Source organism: Mizuhopecten yessoensis, unplaced genomic scaffold (assembly GCF_002113885.1).
Source record: "Mizuhopecten yessoensis strain PY_sf001 unplaced genomic scaffold, ASM211388v2 scaffold8213, whole genome shotgun sequence".
NCBI classification, from domain to species: domain Eukaryota; kingdom Metazoa; phylum Mollusca; class Bivalvia; order Pectinida; family Pectinidae; genus Mizuhopecten; species Mizuhopecten yessoensis.
Window position 1 is genome coordinate 58681 of NW_018407435.1, and position 15269 is coordinate 73949.

The following is a 15269-nucleotide window of genomic DNA, read 5'->3' on the forward strand; positions in this document are numbered from 1 at the left end:
CCTTTCCCTCTCCCCTCTACCTTTCCCTCTCCCCTTTCCCTCTCCCCTCCACCCTTCCCTCTCCCCTCCCCTCTACCCTTCCCTCTCCCTCTCCCCTCCACCATTCCCTCTATCCTTCCCTCTCCCCTTACACCCTTTCCTCTCCCCTCCCCACTACCCTTCCCTCTACCTTTCCCTCTACCTTACCCTCTCCCCTCCACCCTTCCCTATCCCCTCCCGTCTACCCTTCCAAAAACAAACAAAGTCACACTATGCATTCAGGAATCTTTCAGACATTCAGACAGTAAGTATTCATGAAACCGTTCTCATGCTCAAGCATGGATTCTGTGCTCAAACCAGGTTTTCTGTCACTCACTTAAATCATGGGACATGGTCAAAAGGTCAAGTGGTAATGATGGCATTGGTATTTAGGATGAAGTCTCTCCGTAATTCTTCAAAATCATGAACAAAATATGATTATTTATTAATGTATAACTCGAACAAGAAAATGGGCTTGAGCACAGAATATGACTTTGAGCATGAATGAGAATAGTTTCATGAATACAGCCCCAGGTCAAGGTTACTGGGTCACTCCATCAAAGTCAAGACAAATAGATTTTGTTAACAAAAGCTTGTATTAATTGCTCTGTTGCATCCCTGTCCAGATCAAAATCATCCTTTCAGCATAATGTGCAAGGACTAATTGGAACTGCTTGACGTTTTATCCTTCAATAAGCCCATGGACCCAACACAATGTACATGTAACTTGGGATGATAATATATGCATAGGGATGGACTTATATGTATAGTAAGACAATGAAGAAGCTTGTTTGTCTCCTGCCATGGAGTAGTGGAAACAAGACTAGGGTGTTGCTTTTCCGGCAACGGCGTCAGCGTCAACATTGCGTTTTTGCGTTTAAGTTAGTTTCACTAACGTATAAGTACTAGACCAATCAAGCTTGGACCATAGATGCATCTTATGTAGTACATCTTAACCCATGCATCAAATGCTGGATGCAGCCTACATTTCATGGTCCATTGACTTTGTCAGCATCTCCATCAACATTAAGTTTTTGCGTTTAATTTAGTCTCTCGGACATGTGCATTGATGGTCATGCAAAGCGGGGCAATTTAAAGGCGAGACATAGCAATCCGAATGGCTTGTTTACTGATCTGTAATGGATATGGGTGGGCATATTAACAGACGTGGGCTTATTGCTTGGTAAATACGGTAGGTGTTAATCACCGGTAATGTTGAAGTAATAGTTAATTATCACCCCATGTATGTATAGTTTTACTGTCAAACCGTAAACAATTCTTTGTTGATTTTTCAGAGAGGATGTGAAGTACGCCAAAGAGACAGGAAACTGGAAAGTGGTGCAGGAATTTTATTCAACGACATTTAATTGTTTTTTGGAGATTAATGCTGTATTCAAGGTTAGTACGGTTTAATATCTGCAAAAAATAAAAATATAAAACATCTTTTTATTTGATTAATTTTATTTAACAATTCTTAAAATAGACCAAAATACAATATAAATGACCATCCCCTTTTTAGAAGATTTTGATTGGTTGTTAGCTGTCAGAACCTCCTCATCAGCGTCTCTTTGAAAAAATATGCAAACGAGGTCTGTTGCATTGTTGCATGTACAACAGTCAATCTTTCTTGCATATATACTGCAAGAGCATGTCCAATTACTTTCTAAACGTGGATGGAAAGATTATTTATCTCTTTCACTTTGCTTATAAAAATGTCGACACTGATTATTTCAAACCTTTACAAACGGTTTTTCACAACATCGTCAAGTTTGCTTATAATTACATGATATAAACATGTTCTTGTGAAACCTTCATTTTGTTTCCATCAGCAAATCTCATCAGCTTTATCAGATAAACATGAAAGTATGCAGTTCATATGTAGCCGCCTTGTAGCCGCCTTGTCTCCCCCCCCCCCCCCCATTTTTTACGAGTTAATTATTGGAGTTATAATTATCGCATATCTGACATGAATCAACATTTATATTTGATCTTCATAGAACACATTTAAGCATCGATACTGTCCTAACTGACATAAATAAAATCATCATGTGTTATATGTTATATAGTTACATACTTTCTTCTTCAAACACATTCAAAGTCAATTTAAAAAGAGCTGAAGGATATATGGCAAATGTACGTCTACAGATCTAAAAGGGTAAAGGAGTCATGCATGGGTATCAGGTGTTCTTACATTATTGTAATACATGTACCAGGACAATTTCTTTTTTAAAATAATGAAGGAAATTGAGTTTAGGGATGAAGGAATGCAGTTTCGCCTCTTATTTGCTTGCCACAAGTCTGGAGAGTATCAAAAGCACCTTCAGTCTACAGTATCGATAATTGGTGGGTGAAGTGTTTCTGTTAGCCTGTTATAGAGTTTTAATGATCACCGCTAAGATTGTATAGCTACTATTGATTGTCTGTGCTAATATTAGACCCGTATAAATCCACGGATAAGTCCGGTAATTATAACCAATCAAAATTAGCAAATATCTTACGTATCTTGGACACTAATGCAAATAACTCTCAGTTTTAGAAAAAACAAATAGTTGTTTAATTCAATTAATAAAAGAAATAGCATTAATACGTTTTGTTTTAAATGTCAAATCTAATCACTTTTCCAAATGTTTCTATTTTCATATTTCAGTTTAAGTTTTAAAAGTTTCAGAACATTGATGGAAGGAATTGTTTGTTCATTTACGTTATTTTTTTGTCCTTTCAATATCTCGAAGAAACATTACTAATACATTCGTATATAACTAGATTCTCTGGTAAAACCTCTATTCCGTCTTTGCGTATTGCAGAGTTATCTTTTCTAGGGAGCAGGGATTGATTGTTACGTCACTTGTTTGTGAGAGTAACGTCATCAATTTTTGAGAAAACGACGTAATTTTCTCACACAAACCAATGACGTAACAATCAATACCTGCTCCCAAGAGAAGATAACTCTGCAATACGCAAACACGGAAAAGTGGTCCAAGTTTGGAATATATTCAAAGCTTATTGGAAAATGTCTGTGGAGTGATTGTGTGTATGCAGAAAACGAATTGGCAAATGTATTTCATTAAGAAAATGGAATATACAATACGTATTACATTATCAAGTGAGTCTGTAAACTCAACAATTCCTCGTTGTTACCATGGTAACATCAGCTTATTGTCAATATTATCTTCTAATCTTCTAGCACACACAATATCTCACTATACACCATCTCATGTTGATCTTCTAGCATACACAATCTCTCACTGCACACCATGTCATGTTGATTGTCTAGTCTACACCATCTCTCACTACACACCATGTGATGTTGATCTTCTAGCATACACCATATCTCACTACACACCATGTCATGTTGATTGTCTAGTATACCCCATCTCTCACTGCACACCATGTCATGTTGATCTTCTAGCATACACCATCTCTCACTACACACCATGTCATGTTGATTGTCTAGTATACACCATCTCTCACTGCACACCATGTCATGTTGATCTTCTAGCATACACAATCTCTCACTGCACACCATGTCATGTTGATTGTCTAGCATACACAATCTCTCACTACACACCTTGTCATGTTAATTGTCAAGCATACACCATCTCTCACTACACACCATGTGATGTTGATCTTCTAGCATACACCATCTCTCACTGCACACCATGTCATGTTGATTATCTAGCATACACCATCTCTCACTACACACACACCATCTCTCACTACACACCATGTGATGTTGATCTTATATCATACACCATCTCTTACTACACACCATGTGATGTTGATCTTCTAGCATACACCATCTCTCACTGCACACCATGTCATGTTGATTGTTTAGCATACACCATCTCTCACTGCACACCATGTCATGTTAATCTTATAGCATACACCATCTCTTCCAGCACACCATGTCATGTTGATCTTCTGGCATACACCATCTCTCACTACACACCATGTGATGTTGATCTTCTAGCATGCACCATCTCTCACTGCACACCATGTCATGTCTATTTTCTAGCATACACCATCTCTCACTTCACACCATGTCATGTTAATCTTATAGTATACACCATCTCTTCCAGCACACCATGCCATGTTGATCTTCTGGCATACACCATCTCTCACTCCACACCATGTGATGTTGATCTTGTAGCATACACCATCTCTCACTGCACTCCATGTCATGTTTATTTTCTAGCGTACACCATCTCTCACTACACACCATGTCATGTTGATTGTCTAGCATACACCATCTCTTCCAGCACACCATGCCATGTTGATCTTCTGGCATACACCATCTCTCACTCCACACCATGTGATGTTGATCTTGTAGCATACACCATCTCTCACTGCACACCATGTCATGTTGATCTTATAGCATACATCATCTCTCACTACACACCATGTGATGTTGATCTTCTAGCATACACCATCTCTCACTGCACACCATGTCATGTTTATTTTCTAGCATACACCATCTCTCACTACACATGTGATGTTATTTTAATTTTTTGAATCTTAGTCCGCAGTTAGACTAACCGTTATATTATAGCCCAACTTACATTTTTATGGTATATATTGAACATTTTTAATTGCTCTGACATCTACTAACCTCTGGCATTAGGTTAAGTGGAATTGTACACCCCTGTAATACTTAAAATTTTAAAAGTTAGTCCATAATATGTTGCTTTTTTTCCCTTATGTATTTGACATGTAGTTTTGCAAGAATAAATATTGACAAATTAGTGTCAACAAACGATATTGACTACTGACCTAAAATCCAATAAACTAGGTTTGGCGTGTGAAACGTTATAGTTGACTGTTTAAACATTGTGACATTCAATAAGGCAAGTAACATGCGAGGTATCTTCTGCTTTATGTTGTATGTAATCAATGATACCTTATATACATGTAATACAATATGGTATATTGATCATCAGCCTCCGGACCCGGACTCTTTGTGGGGTGGATGTACCTGGCGGACTTAATAAATAGATCGATATAAAGTAGAATGATCGGATCAATAAGCATGTAAGGCCCTATACCCTTATGTATCTGGATACGGATCCTTGCTCTGGAACACAGTAACTATTAAATGTAAGGTCGGGTTATTGTGTAATACAAGCTATTAGGGAACACTAAGTGTGATATTTAATCGCAACAATCTCGGGATAGGTACATGTAGGTGTATTTATTTGTTTGCGTCTACGGGTTTCGCCCGAACAGCTTGCTGCGATTGAATATTACACTTAGTTTTCCCCTAACCCATAATCCCCCCTGCATACTGGGTACAGTATCCAAGCAAGGGATAACGGAACACACAGAACCTCAACCTCAGCTATTAGGGAAAGTCTTTAGTCTCTAACATGTGAAATGGATTCATTTATTAAGTATCAAAATGAAAAGAAAAATTAAAAAAAAGAAATTTGATAATGTTTGATCCCTGAATACCATTGCCAAAAAACTGTATACATTATAAGAAACATTTGATATAAAATATCTTTAGTTTAATATTTACATTTCTGCTGAATTTGGATTCCTGGTTATACTAAAGAGCATTATTGAAAAAAAATCTTTCCAGTTAGCATATGAATACCTTGTGTGTCAGCATATTGAATTGTGGAAAGTAGTCTTATTTATAGATTTTTTTCAATTTAAGTTTTCAAAATTTTCAGGTTGAAATAATCATGTATATTACATGTTAAAAGGTTGGTTGGTTGGCGTGGGGGATAACAGTCACTCGCCTTTCACCAAGGCGGCGGGGGTATGATTTGATGATCGATTGCATGATTGGTTGATAATTTTATAGAACTGAATACCCAAATAAAGCTACTATTACATCAATAGACAGAGTTGTTCGCTATACATTAGGTTTAGTTCTTGTGTAGCACTATGAAGTCGGCATTAGATCTGCACTATCACAGGGAGGCAAGTACACAAACATACCCTGTCTCCGGCACACATATACAATACACATACACAACCACATACACAACACACATACACACATACACAACACACATATACAACACATACACAACACACATATACAACACACATACACAACACACATATACAACACACATACACACAGTGCACACATACACAACACACATGGAGGCACATCCTTAAATGACCTGGGCCCATGCACTTGTATAAAACATCTCAAAGTTAAGGAAAATCTCAAGCAATGTACTGTCTATGGGAAATCTTAGACTTGAGGAAATCTCAAGAGTTGAGATGTTTTATACAAGTGGGCCCTTAGGTGTTAATAATAAGACCAAATCAAAACAAAATTCTTTATAATGAATGGATATCAATAAACTTTTATGTATTTTTATCAATCATATATCATAAATCATAAGAATATATGGCTTTCAATGCATACTTTACATGGAAGACATTTAAATACTTTATAATGTTGGACTGATTATATCAATTAGGGAATTTGTAATCGACAATTTGAATAGGAAATGGTGTACTGATCAATTTTCGATTATAATCGATCATCAGCCCATCACTGCGAAACAGTAATATGCAGACTCTATTGATAAACAGTATTGATTATTAATATGCATTGATATGCATTAAAAGGCATAATGCCCCTGCAAAAACCCTGAAATACAAATGTGATGTGTTTTATTGGGTCGTTGCAGTCATGTTCATAGATATCATAAAACGAAAATACCTGTTTTAGTGAATAATTGGTGGTTGCCTATGTGAAGCGATTTACTGGGTTTACTGGGGTGTAGAACCTAACTGGTTGAACACTGCGACAGGCGACAACTTCTTCTGAATAACCAAGAGGCCTAGGGTGTTGATATTTGGCCAGTAACATGCTGGGATGAAGGGCTACCAAGTTTGTTCAAATAAATGACCTTGACTTATATTCAAGGTCACAGGGGTCAAATATGTTTTTAACCTTTAAACAACTTCTTCTGAATAACCAAGAGGCCTAAGGTGATGATAGTTGGCCAGTAAAATGCTGAAATGAAGGGCTACCAAGTTTGTTCAAATAAATGACCTTGAGTTATATTCAAGGTCACAGGGGTCAAATATGTTTTTAACCTTTAAACAACTTCTTCTGAATAACCAAGAGGCCTAGAGTGATAATATTTAGCCAGTAACATGCTGAAATAAAGGGCTACCAAGTTTGTTCAAATAATTGACCTTGACTTATATTCAAGGTCACAGGGGTTAAATATGTTAAAAACTTTAAACAACTTCTTCTCAATAACCAAAATGCCCAGGGTGATGATATTTAGTCAGTAGCATACTAGGATCAAGGGCTACCAAGTTTGTTTAAATATATGACCTTGAATCATATTCAAGGTCACTAGGGTCAAATATGTTAAAAACATTTAGACAACTTCTTCTGAATAACCAAGAGGCCTAGGGTGATAATATTTAGCCAGTAACATGCTGGGATAAAGGGCTACCAAGTTTGTTCAAACGAATGACCTTGAATCATATTCAAGGTCACAAGGAGCAAATATGTTCAAAATATTTAAACAACTTGTTTTGAATAACCAAAAGGCTGATCAGGATGTTGATATTTAGTCAGCAGCATGCTGGGATCAAGGACTAGTATGTTTGTTAAATTGAATGACTTTGACTTATATTCAAGGTCACAGGGGTCAAATTTGTTTAAAATCTTTAAACAACCTTTTCTGAATAACCATGGGTCCCAGGATGTTGATACTTTGCAAGTTGCATCCTGAGATGAAAGGCTATAAAATTTGTTCAACATAATGACTTTGTTCGACTTTCAATCACAGGGGTGAAATGTTTTAAAAGAAAATAACAGGGTCTTTTGAATGAATTTTAATCATAAATACTGATATTTTGCCTGTAGCTTTATTTTAGATCACTTTTAAGGTTACAAGTTTGAGATTTATACCAGGTGAGCGATGCAGGCCCAATTGGGCCTCTTGTTGTTTAAAGTGCCCTGAGTGCTTATTACGGTGAACACGGTAGTTGATTTTATACAGCTACTGCTTGATAATGACATGAAGGCTGACAAAAGATAAGGAATATTAAATAAATGTAAATATAACTTCTTTTATCCTTATAGCGAGACCCCAATAAGGAATACAAGACGCTAGAAGAATCTGGCCTCAAGTTAGAATTAGTCAACTTTGTCTATGACCTGTTGCCAAACCTGGTAAGTTTTTAAAGAGAAATGTTGCAGAACACTCGCATTCTATTGAATATATATTTGAATTAATAAAAAAATAAAGATTTTTCGTTTACCAGACTTTTTCTAAAAAAATATAACTGTCCTACGTTACTATGAAATTTAATTAGGTTTTAGTGAACCGAACATTTTCAAAGGATAAAAGTCAGATGAGATGAAAAGATTGGTCAAATGGGGGCAATAATACATGTTTTTTCCCCCCGTTTTTGATGAAATTGTATGATGTCTGTTTCAGCCCCAGGACATCCAGAAATGTGTTCTCAAGTCCATCATTAACAGCCTACTAAAGGACAAGAAGTAAGTTTTATACATTCAAATGACTTCCTGGTGTGGAATTTTTGTGTCATGGGATGCATTATAGTACGGTTTTGTAAAAACACAGACGTGACAATACTCTATGGCACTTGGCTGGTGTGTGTTTGTCATATTCTACAACCTTCCTACATTAATTCTCCCGTAAATTATGCATGATTACCGTTAGCCTAAAGCGTCTATTGTACAGCAGACGGTTGCAAATAAAGCCTAAAGCGTCTATTGTACAGCAGACGGTTGCAAATAACATATCAATCATGCAGAGATGTCGAATGCTTTTTCCAGAATGTTTATGAAAGATGTTGATTGACGCTGTCATTGTAAAAAATTACAGAAATTGCAAACCAAAAATATAACCACAGTCTGTCTGTACATTACATTAAAATGTTAACAGCAGCTGTTAGGCTTGAAGGAAACAAGAATAGGTGCTTAGAAATAAAATATTTATCCCTATACCACTCAGGAAAGAGTGGTATTGATTTCAGCGTATGGATACCATCGTTCAAGATATCCACAGTCGAACCTCGCTGTTTCAGCTATATCCTTTACGACACATCGGCCTTAGCTCATTAATTAATCTGGTCAGAAAAGACTCTATGTGGTAACGATTTCGGATGAACACAAGATTTACCTGTACAAGATAAGGCTTTCAGCTTATATTTTACCATACCGTCTTGTAAATAGAGGTGCATTGTATGATATATGTAAGCCCTGTCAATTTACTCCAAACCCTCAAAATGTTAATGTATCAGAATTTACGTTATTTACATTACAGTTGTCATTTCAATATTTCAATATTAAAATAAACAATAAATGTTTCTGTCATAATATCAATTTTAGAACCAAAAACTAAGTGTTAATTATTTAACCTAATAAACCATCACCCCTTATAAATATTCATAAGCGTCGCCTATCCTTGTTTCTGTCCTTAAACATCCCGTCCCTTCAACAAAGGGGAAATAGAGATAAACATTTAAAATCCTTCTTCCATCCTAATTTTGTTTGGAGCATCCTTGGGCCAAGGGGACTCATTTTTTTTTTATAATTTGTGGGTTTGTACCTCCTGGGGGCACAGTTGTGGGGCCCAATAGGGGAAATAGAGGTAAAAATCTTTTGAAATCCTTCTTCTACCATAGTGATTAAGAGAATTCATCCTAATTTGTTTTGGAGTATTCTTGGGCCAAGGGGACTCAATCTAGTATAAAGTGTGGATGTGGCCCCCCCCTGGGGGCACAGTTGTGGGGCCCAATAGGGGAAATAGAGGTAAAAATCTTTTGAAATTCTTCTTCTACCATAGTGAGTATGGGAATTCATCCTAATTTGTTTTGGAGCATTCTTGGGCCAAGGGGACTGATCAATCTAGCATAAGGAGTGGGTGTGGCCCCCCCTAAGGGTAGAGGGGTGGGGCCAAATAAGGGAAATAGAGGTAAACCTTTAAAATCCTTCTTCTACAAATATTGGTTTGGAGCATCCTTGGGCCAAGGGGACTCGGTTTTGTATAAAGGGTAGGAGTGGCCCAACTGGGGGTAGAGAGTTGCGTGACCCAAAAGGGAATTTCGGGGTTTTCATCTTTAAAATCTTTCTTCTCCATTGGAGGAATTGTATGTAATAAGAATAATTTCCCATGGTTGCTTTATGATCCATTTGAGCGATAGACTCGGAGTGCTTAATTACTAAATCAAATACTTTGTGTGTTTCCAATGCATTAATGGGGAAAAAAACAAACATATTATTTCTTTCCTTTAAAGGATTTGTGCAACGAAAAATAAAAATTCTGTATTATAAAAAAGTTGTGTTTTAAACCCTTATTAAAACGCCCAATCCCACACGCGTTGTCTGGTTACATTGAAGTGACACGACTATTGGGTCATACGAGTTGACCTCTCATTTATGCATATTTCGTGACCCGGAACGAGGCCACTCCCTTGTGACGTCATAATAGTCCGCGAAAAATCAAGCCGCCGCCATATTACACTGTTTGTTTACATATCGTATCAGCTGATCACAGTCTCCGAGTTAGCGTAAACAGGAAATCTTGTTGTGAAAGACAACGTAACTTTTTGAATGAAAGTTGGTGTGTACTTTTATTTGGTAAAATGGTGTTTTGTGCGGCTTTCGGTTGTTCTAATAGACTGAAGAAAGGAAGCGGAATTTCGTTCTTCAAATTCCCGAAGAATCCCGTGCAGAGATCGACATGGGAACATTACTGTCGAAGGTCCAGCTTCACAGCAACAAATCATCACACCTTATGCAGTGTGCATTTTTCAATGGACATGTTCCAGTACCACAATTCGAAATTCGAGAGTTTGGGATTGAACTTTGACGCATTGCCGGACATTCCACTGATGGAGAGAGAAAATACAGCTAATACAGACAGGTTTTCGTCACCAAAGACAGCCAGAGGTGCATACGCCAAACGCCAAAAAGCAGATGTAAGTCACAGATTTGTTGCTAACCTTAACCCATTTAAATTTTTAACAAGAATTATATAAATATAACAGCTAATTCACACACCCACGTTTTAAAAGACATCTGTCTTCATTTGTTCATCTTCAGAAGTTGTCAAAAAATGTCAGTGTTTTGAAGTATAAGTGTCAATTTGTGATTTCTTTGTTGGAATATCTGTATCAGTCCAAAAATGCAATGAGAACACTGCAATTATATACATGCTATTGGGAGAAAAAGAACATAATGTATATATTGCTATAGCATACGTGGTATGAAAAATGATAACAACAATGATAAATATATATGGTACTTTAAATATCTATTAAGGGAACAGGTTAAATAAAACTTTTCTAATACAAATGTTCAGTAGTCTGACATCCTGTTTACAACAACATGCATTTAAATTCAATGCTGTATCCTGTTTCTATTTTAACTACATAATTGGACCAGTGCTTACTTGCATCCTGTCAGATTAGACAGGTACTCTGACCAATATTTCATGTTTCATGTACATGTGTTGGTGGAATTGACAGTTTGTGGGCAGATAAGAAAGGTCAATTTCAAAAAAAAAATGTTTGTGTTCCACAGGATGTCAGACTATACAGGTTTCACTGACTGTATGATTGAAAATATCACAATTTCTTGTGTCACTAAAACAGGTTTTATTGTTTGCTTTACAGATTGTACCTTGCAGCCTTACACTATAATGAAAATAGTAAAAATAGGAGAGCAGTGACAAAAGATGGGCAGCAGAAATGGCAAATTTCCTATCCCAAGGCCAAGAAAGGAAAAGAAGTGGTTGTAAAACCATGCAAGACTCGACCAACATATGGTGAGTACCCAGGTAGTGTTATTTTTCGATGTAAAAGCTGAAGTATTTATCAGATGCAGAACTCTTTTGTAAGGGAAATTCTAGCTATTTTTTAAGAGTTGCTCAAGAATAACAGAGGTGTACAATTTGTATCAGTGGAGAAAATATTGGACAGATCTGAAAAAATATCAATGCTTTTTTATCGTTACATTACCATAAGCAAAAATAAGAAACAATGAAATATATCAAGCATTTTCATGTTAGAAATTACGACAGCTTTTAACAATAGGTAAAACAGTCAGTTCTATTCAAATGTCAATCAGGTTATTAAGTTTTGTTTTTTGCTATTAGGCTATGTGGCTCTCCTGCTCCAGGCTTGCATAGACAGGCGAATGGATCTGCAAAACTACACCACTGCCATTGTTGATGGAAGGGAAAGTTTTGGACAGATTCCTCCACCTCTTACAGACTCCTACCAGCATGTCAACAAGAGTGAATTAATTGAAAGACATAGGTCAAGGTTCATTGCCCGAAATGGTGTGAGTCCAGGGATCTCTGATGCCACATGTTCACCTATGGCCTGACATACTTAAAACCACAGTACTCCTCCGATGGAAATGTTGCCCGTATCTTGACAACAGCACATGCAGGGATCACCTTTCGATTCCTTTTCCCAAGGCGATGCCATATCCACCGAGTAAATCGCCTGTAGGCGATGTATCTGTATAGTCTGAGGACGATAAAATGCACAACTATTACACACTGATTTTATGTGTTCTAAAAGACAATGTGTTACAAAAGACAATAACTTGACAGCAGTTGTGGTATTGAGAAGACAATTTGTAAATGCCATATGATATATATATATGTACATAACAATAGAGTTAGCAGTTGGCTGCTGAATGAGAACTTTGAGTTTGATATTTTTGTGTTAAATTGACTTGTATGACCCTACTTACTCATTAATTGGCTCATTGTCATCAATAGGCCCATCATGCTCGACAAACTCTAAAAGTGAGACTTCCAAGACATCTCTATTTAAGCAGTTTGCAATGAAACCCTCATGATTTGTGATACACATGATTCCTTTTTCCTCAGTCTTTGTGCAGATCAAGTCAATTTCCTGGCAACACAGGCATTCTGTCTCTGTTGTCATGGCTGTGCAGCATTCACAATCACACCTGGAATTCAAAGTACTAGATCTATATATGATTTGTATATAATTTGAATTTTATATTACATATGCTGACAACATAATTTGTGCAATATGCCTGACCTGATGTTCACATAAAATTCAAGTAAATAAGAAACAGATATATTCTGCTTTGGCCTTTATTATCTATATATATTGATTTATAATTGCAATTCTATCTGTCTGTTGTAAAGCTTCAATTTTTGATTGCCCTCTGAGTATTTTCCACATAAATTAGAGGAAGACCTGTGTCTGGTTACAGGAAATACACAGATTTTGTTTTGGTCTTAGCCACAATAATCCATCATATTATTTGATCATTTGAATTTTAGTGGCATCAACAAGTTTTGAGCTTTTTGTTGTCCTCATGATTTAGTTATTGTTTTGGGGTAAAGGAATGCATATAGGCTTATCCATTCCAACAGAGATTGGAGATAAGCTCACAAGTTTGCAAATTTATGAAAAAAATACAATCCTGAAATCCTGTTTTGTTGTTGTGTAATCATTATAACCAAGTATTTAGGTGAAGATCTGTACCAAGATATTAAGAGGATTATTCATACAATCTTACAGAAAGAAGTTTGCCAAAGGTGTGAAAATGTAAAAGCTTGGTAGGGTTAGGGACTGGTGTCTTATTACTTTAGAAATAGTAACAAAGAACAGGTATCATTTTGTGAAAATAGAGTAATTGTTGCATTGATTAACAGCACAATATTGAATTTTTAAAAAATATCACCGGTTTAAAATTGTAAAGGAAAGACTGCATTTTTTTTTATCATATATACTCGGGACTTTTTATTCATTGAAGATTCCCCAGCTGAAAGATTTACAAGATGCAGCAAATAAAGAGATGAAAAAAAAATCCTATAGGATTTTATTTATTGAATTATATTTTTGTGATAATAGGAACAAAACATTCAACCAAATAGTAACGTTTAGGTAAATTAATTATTTGAAAAAAATTCCTTTGCAATTAAAAAAAAAATACCCTCCAGGAATGGGTTATTTTAGCCTAAATATATATACAAGTATAAAAGAAATAATTTCGCAATCTATTGTATTTCAGTGATGACGTACGAAAAATGAAAACAAAACATACACATAAATTTACTTTTATCTAGCTTTGAATCTGATTCCGCGAAAAGACGTTATAAATATGTGATTATGTATGCACATATGAAGTATTTTCCTGTGAACATTTATTTCTTTTCTTTGTTATAAACAAAATACATTTAAAATCGGTAATCCTCAATCGGCTTATGAAAGATGTTGAACGTTTCCGCGTTTAGGCCTAGGGAGGGGCAGGGAGAATGGGAATCAAGAGAAAAACTTTTGCTGTTTTGGCAATCATTTCGACATAAATCGGAAGTTTGCGATTTCTTCAACAAAACATGTACTCGTAGTTATATTTTATTTCTCAATTTCTTGAGGTGACATACCATGCGATGTTGTCTGTGCGGATGTCTCGTGCCCTGGCATGGTCGTCCCCGTCATCAGACTCGTCTGTCTCTGATTGTGACGAATACATTTCTTCTGTAACTCGATCTACGTGTTTTCTCGCGGGTTCAAATTGGTAGGGTAAAATATCAAGCTCACCCCCAACTTCAGGAACATCGCTATCGGTATCTGACATGGTGTTTGTTGATAAATTTACGAGGTTTTCAGTAGATATCGAAGTGAGCCAAGGTCAAGTACGCGAGAGGCTAAGGATAGCTTGGGGAAACCCTCGTCCTATTATGACGTCACGCGATCACGTGACCAGCGAGCTCATTAACTCCAGCTTGGTGTTCTCCGCGCTACAACATCAGCCCATAAACGAAACAATTATACATTATCGGAATGTTGAATTACATTCCCGTAAAAAAAGGTTATTTAAATGAGTTTAAAGATTATTTTGACACATTTTTGACCACTGTTGCACAAATCCTTTAACTCATTAACCACTGGGGACACATTTAAACTCTTCCAATTCAAAGGTTGGAATAGTTCATTAAGAAATTTCAGGGGTGAATGAGTTTAACTAAAACCTTTAGAAATCAAATATAGGAAACATCAAATGGACACAGATTGCTGATTACAGTTAATTTTTTTCAAGGGTATTCTCTTCACTCCCAGTTCACTATCTATTAAACATAGTTAGGGTGGTCGGGTGGTGCAGCGTACTTGCCTTTCACCAAGGTGGCTGGGTTTGATTCCACGATGGGACGTGAAAGGTATGGGGTCATCTGTCCGACAATATGGGTTTTCTCCGAGTACCCCAGTTTTCTCCCACAATAAGACACCCCTCCCTCCCC

General features: G+C 36.5%; 2 protein-coding genes across 3 annotated transcripts in view; one reads left to right on the forward strand and one right to left on the reverse strand.

Moving 5' to 3' along the window:
• The window catches only part of LOC110455416 (probable E3 ubiquitin-protein ligase HECTD2), a 71470-nt gene that overhangs the window by 19538 nt on the left and 36663 nt on the right, over positions 1-15269 (forward strand). For both annotated transcript variants that reach the window (XM_021505543.1, XM_021505544.1), the window contains exons 3-5: positions 1314-1416; positions 8090-8179; positions 8448-8509. In XM_021505543.1, coding sequence (XP_021361218.1) covers positions 1314-1416; positions 8090-8179; positions 8448-8509 — 255 coding nt within the window. The remainder of the gene's footprint in view (positions 1-1313; positions 1417-8089; positions 8180-8447; positions 8510-15269) is intronic.
• Positions 12261-14885, reverse strand: LOC110455417 (P2X purinoceptor 7-like). The gene is made up of 3 exons (XM_021505546.1): positions 14415-14885; positions 12743-12964; positions 12261-12513 (listed from the first exon to the last, which is right to left on the reverse strand). The coding sequence occupies exons 1-3, from the start codon at positions 14606-14608 to the stop codon at positions 12357-12359; spliced, it is 573 nt and encodes a 190-aa protein (XP_021361221.1). The 5' UTR covers positions 14609-14885; the 3' UTR covers positions 12261-12356.

Bases quoted from the DNA above. Each gene is read 5' to 3' on its own strand.
- LOC110455417 (XM_021505546.1), bottom strand. From the start codon at position 14,608: ATGTCAGATACCGATAGCGATGTTCCTGAAGTTGGGGGTGAGCTTGAT. The intron at 12,965-14,414 runs GTATGTCACCTC...TTTGAATTCCAG, and splicing joins CGCACAGACAACATCGCATG to GTGTGATTGTGAATGCTGCA. The intron at 12,514-12,742 runs GTAAGTAGGGTC...TATCGTCCTCAG, and splicing joins GACAATGAGCCAATTAATGA to ACTATACAGATACATCGCCT.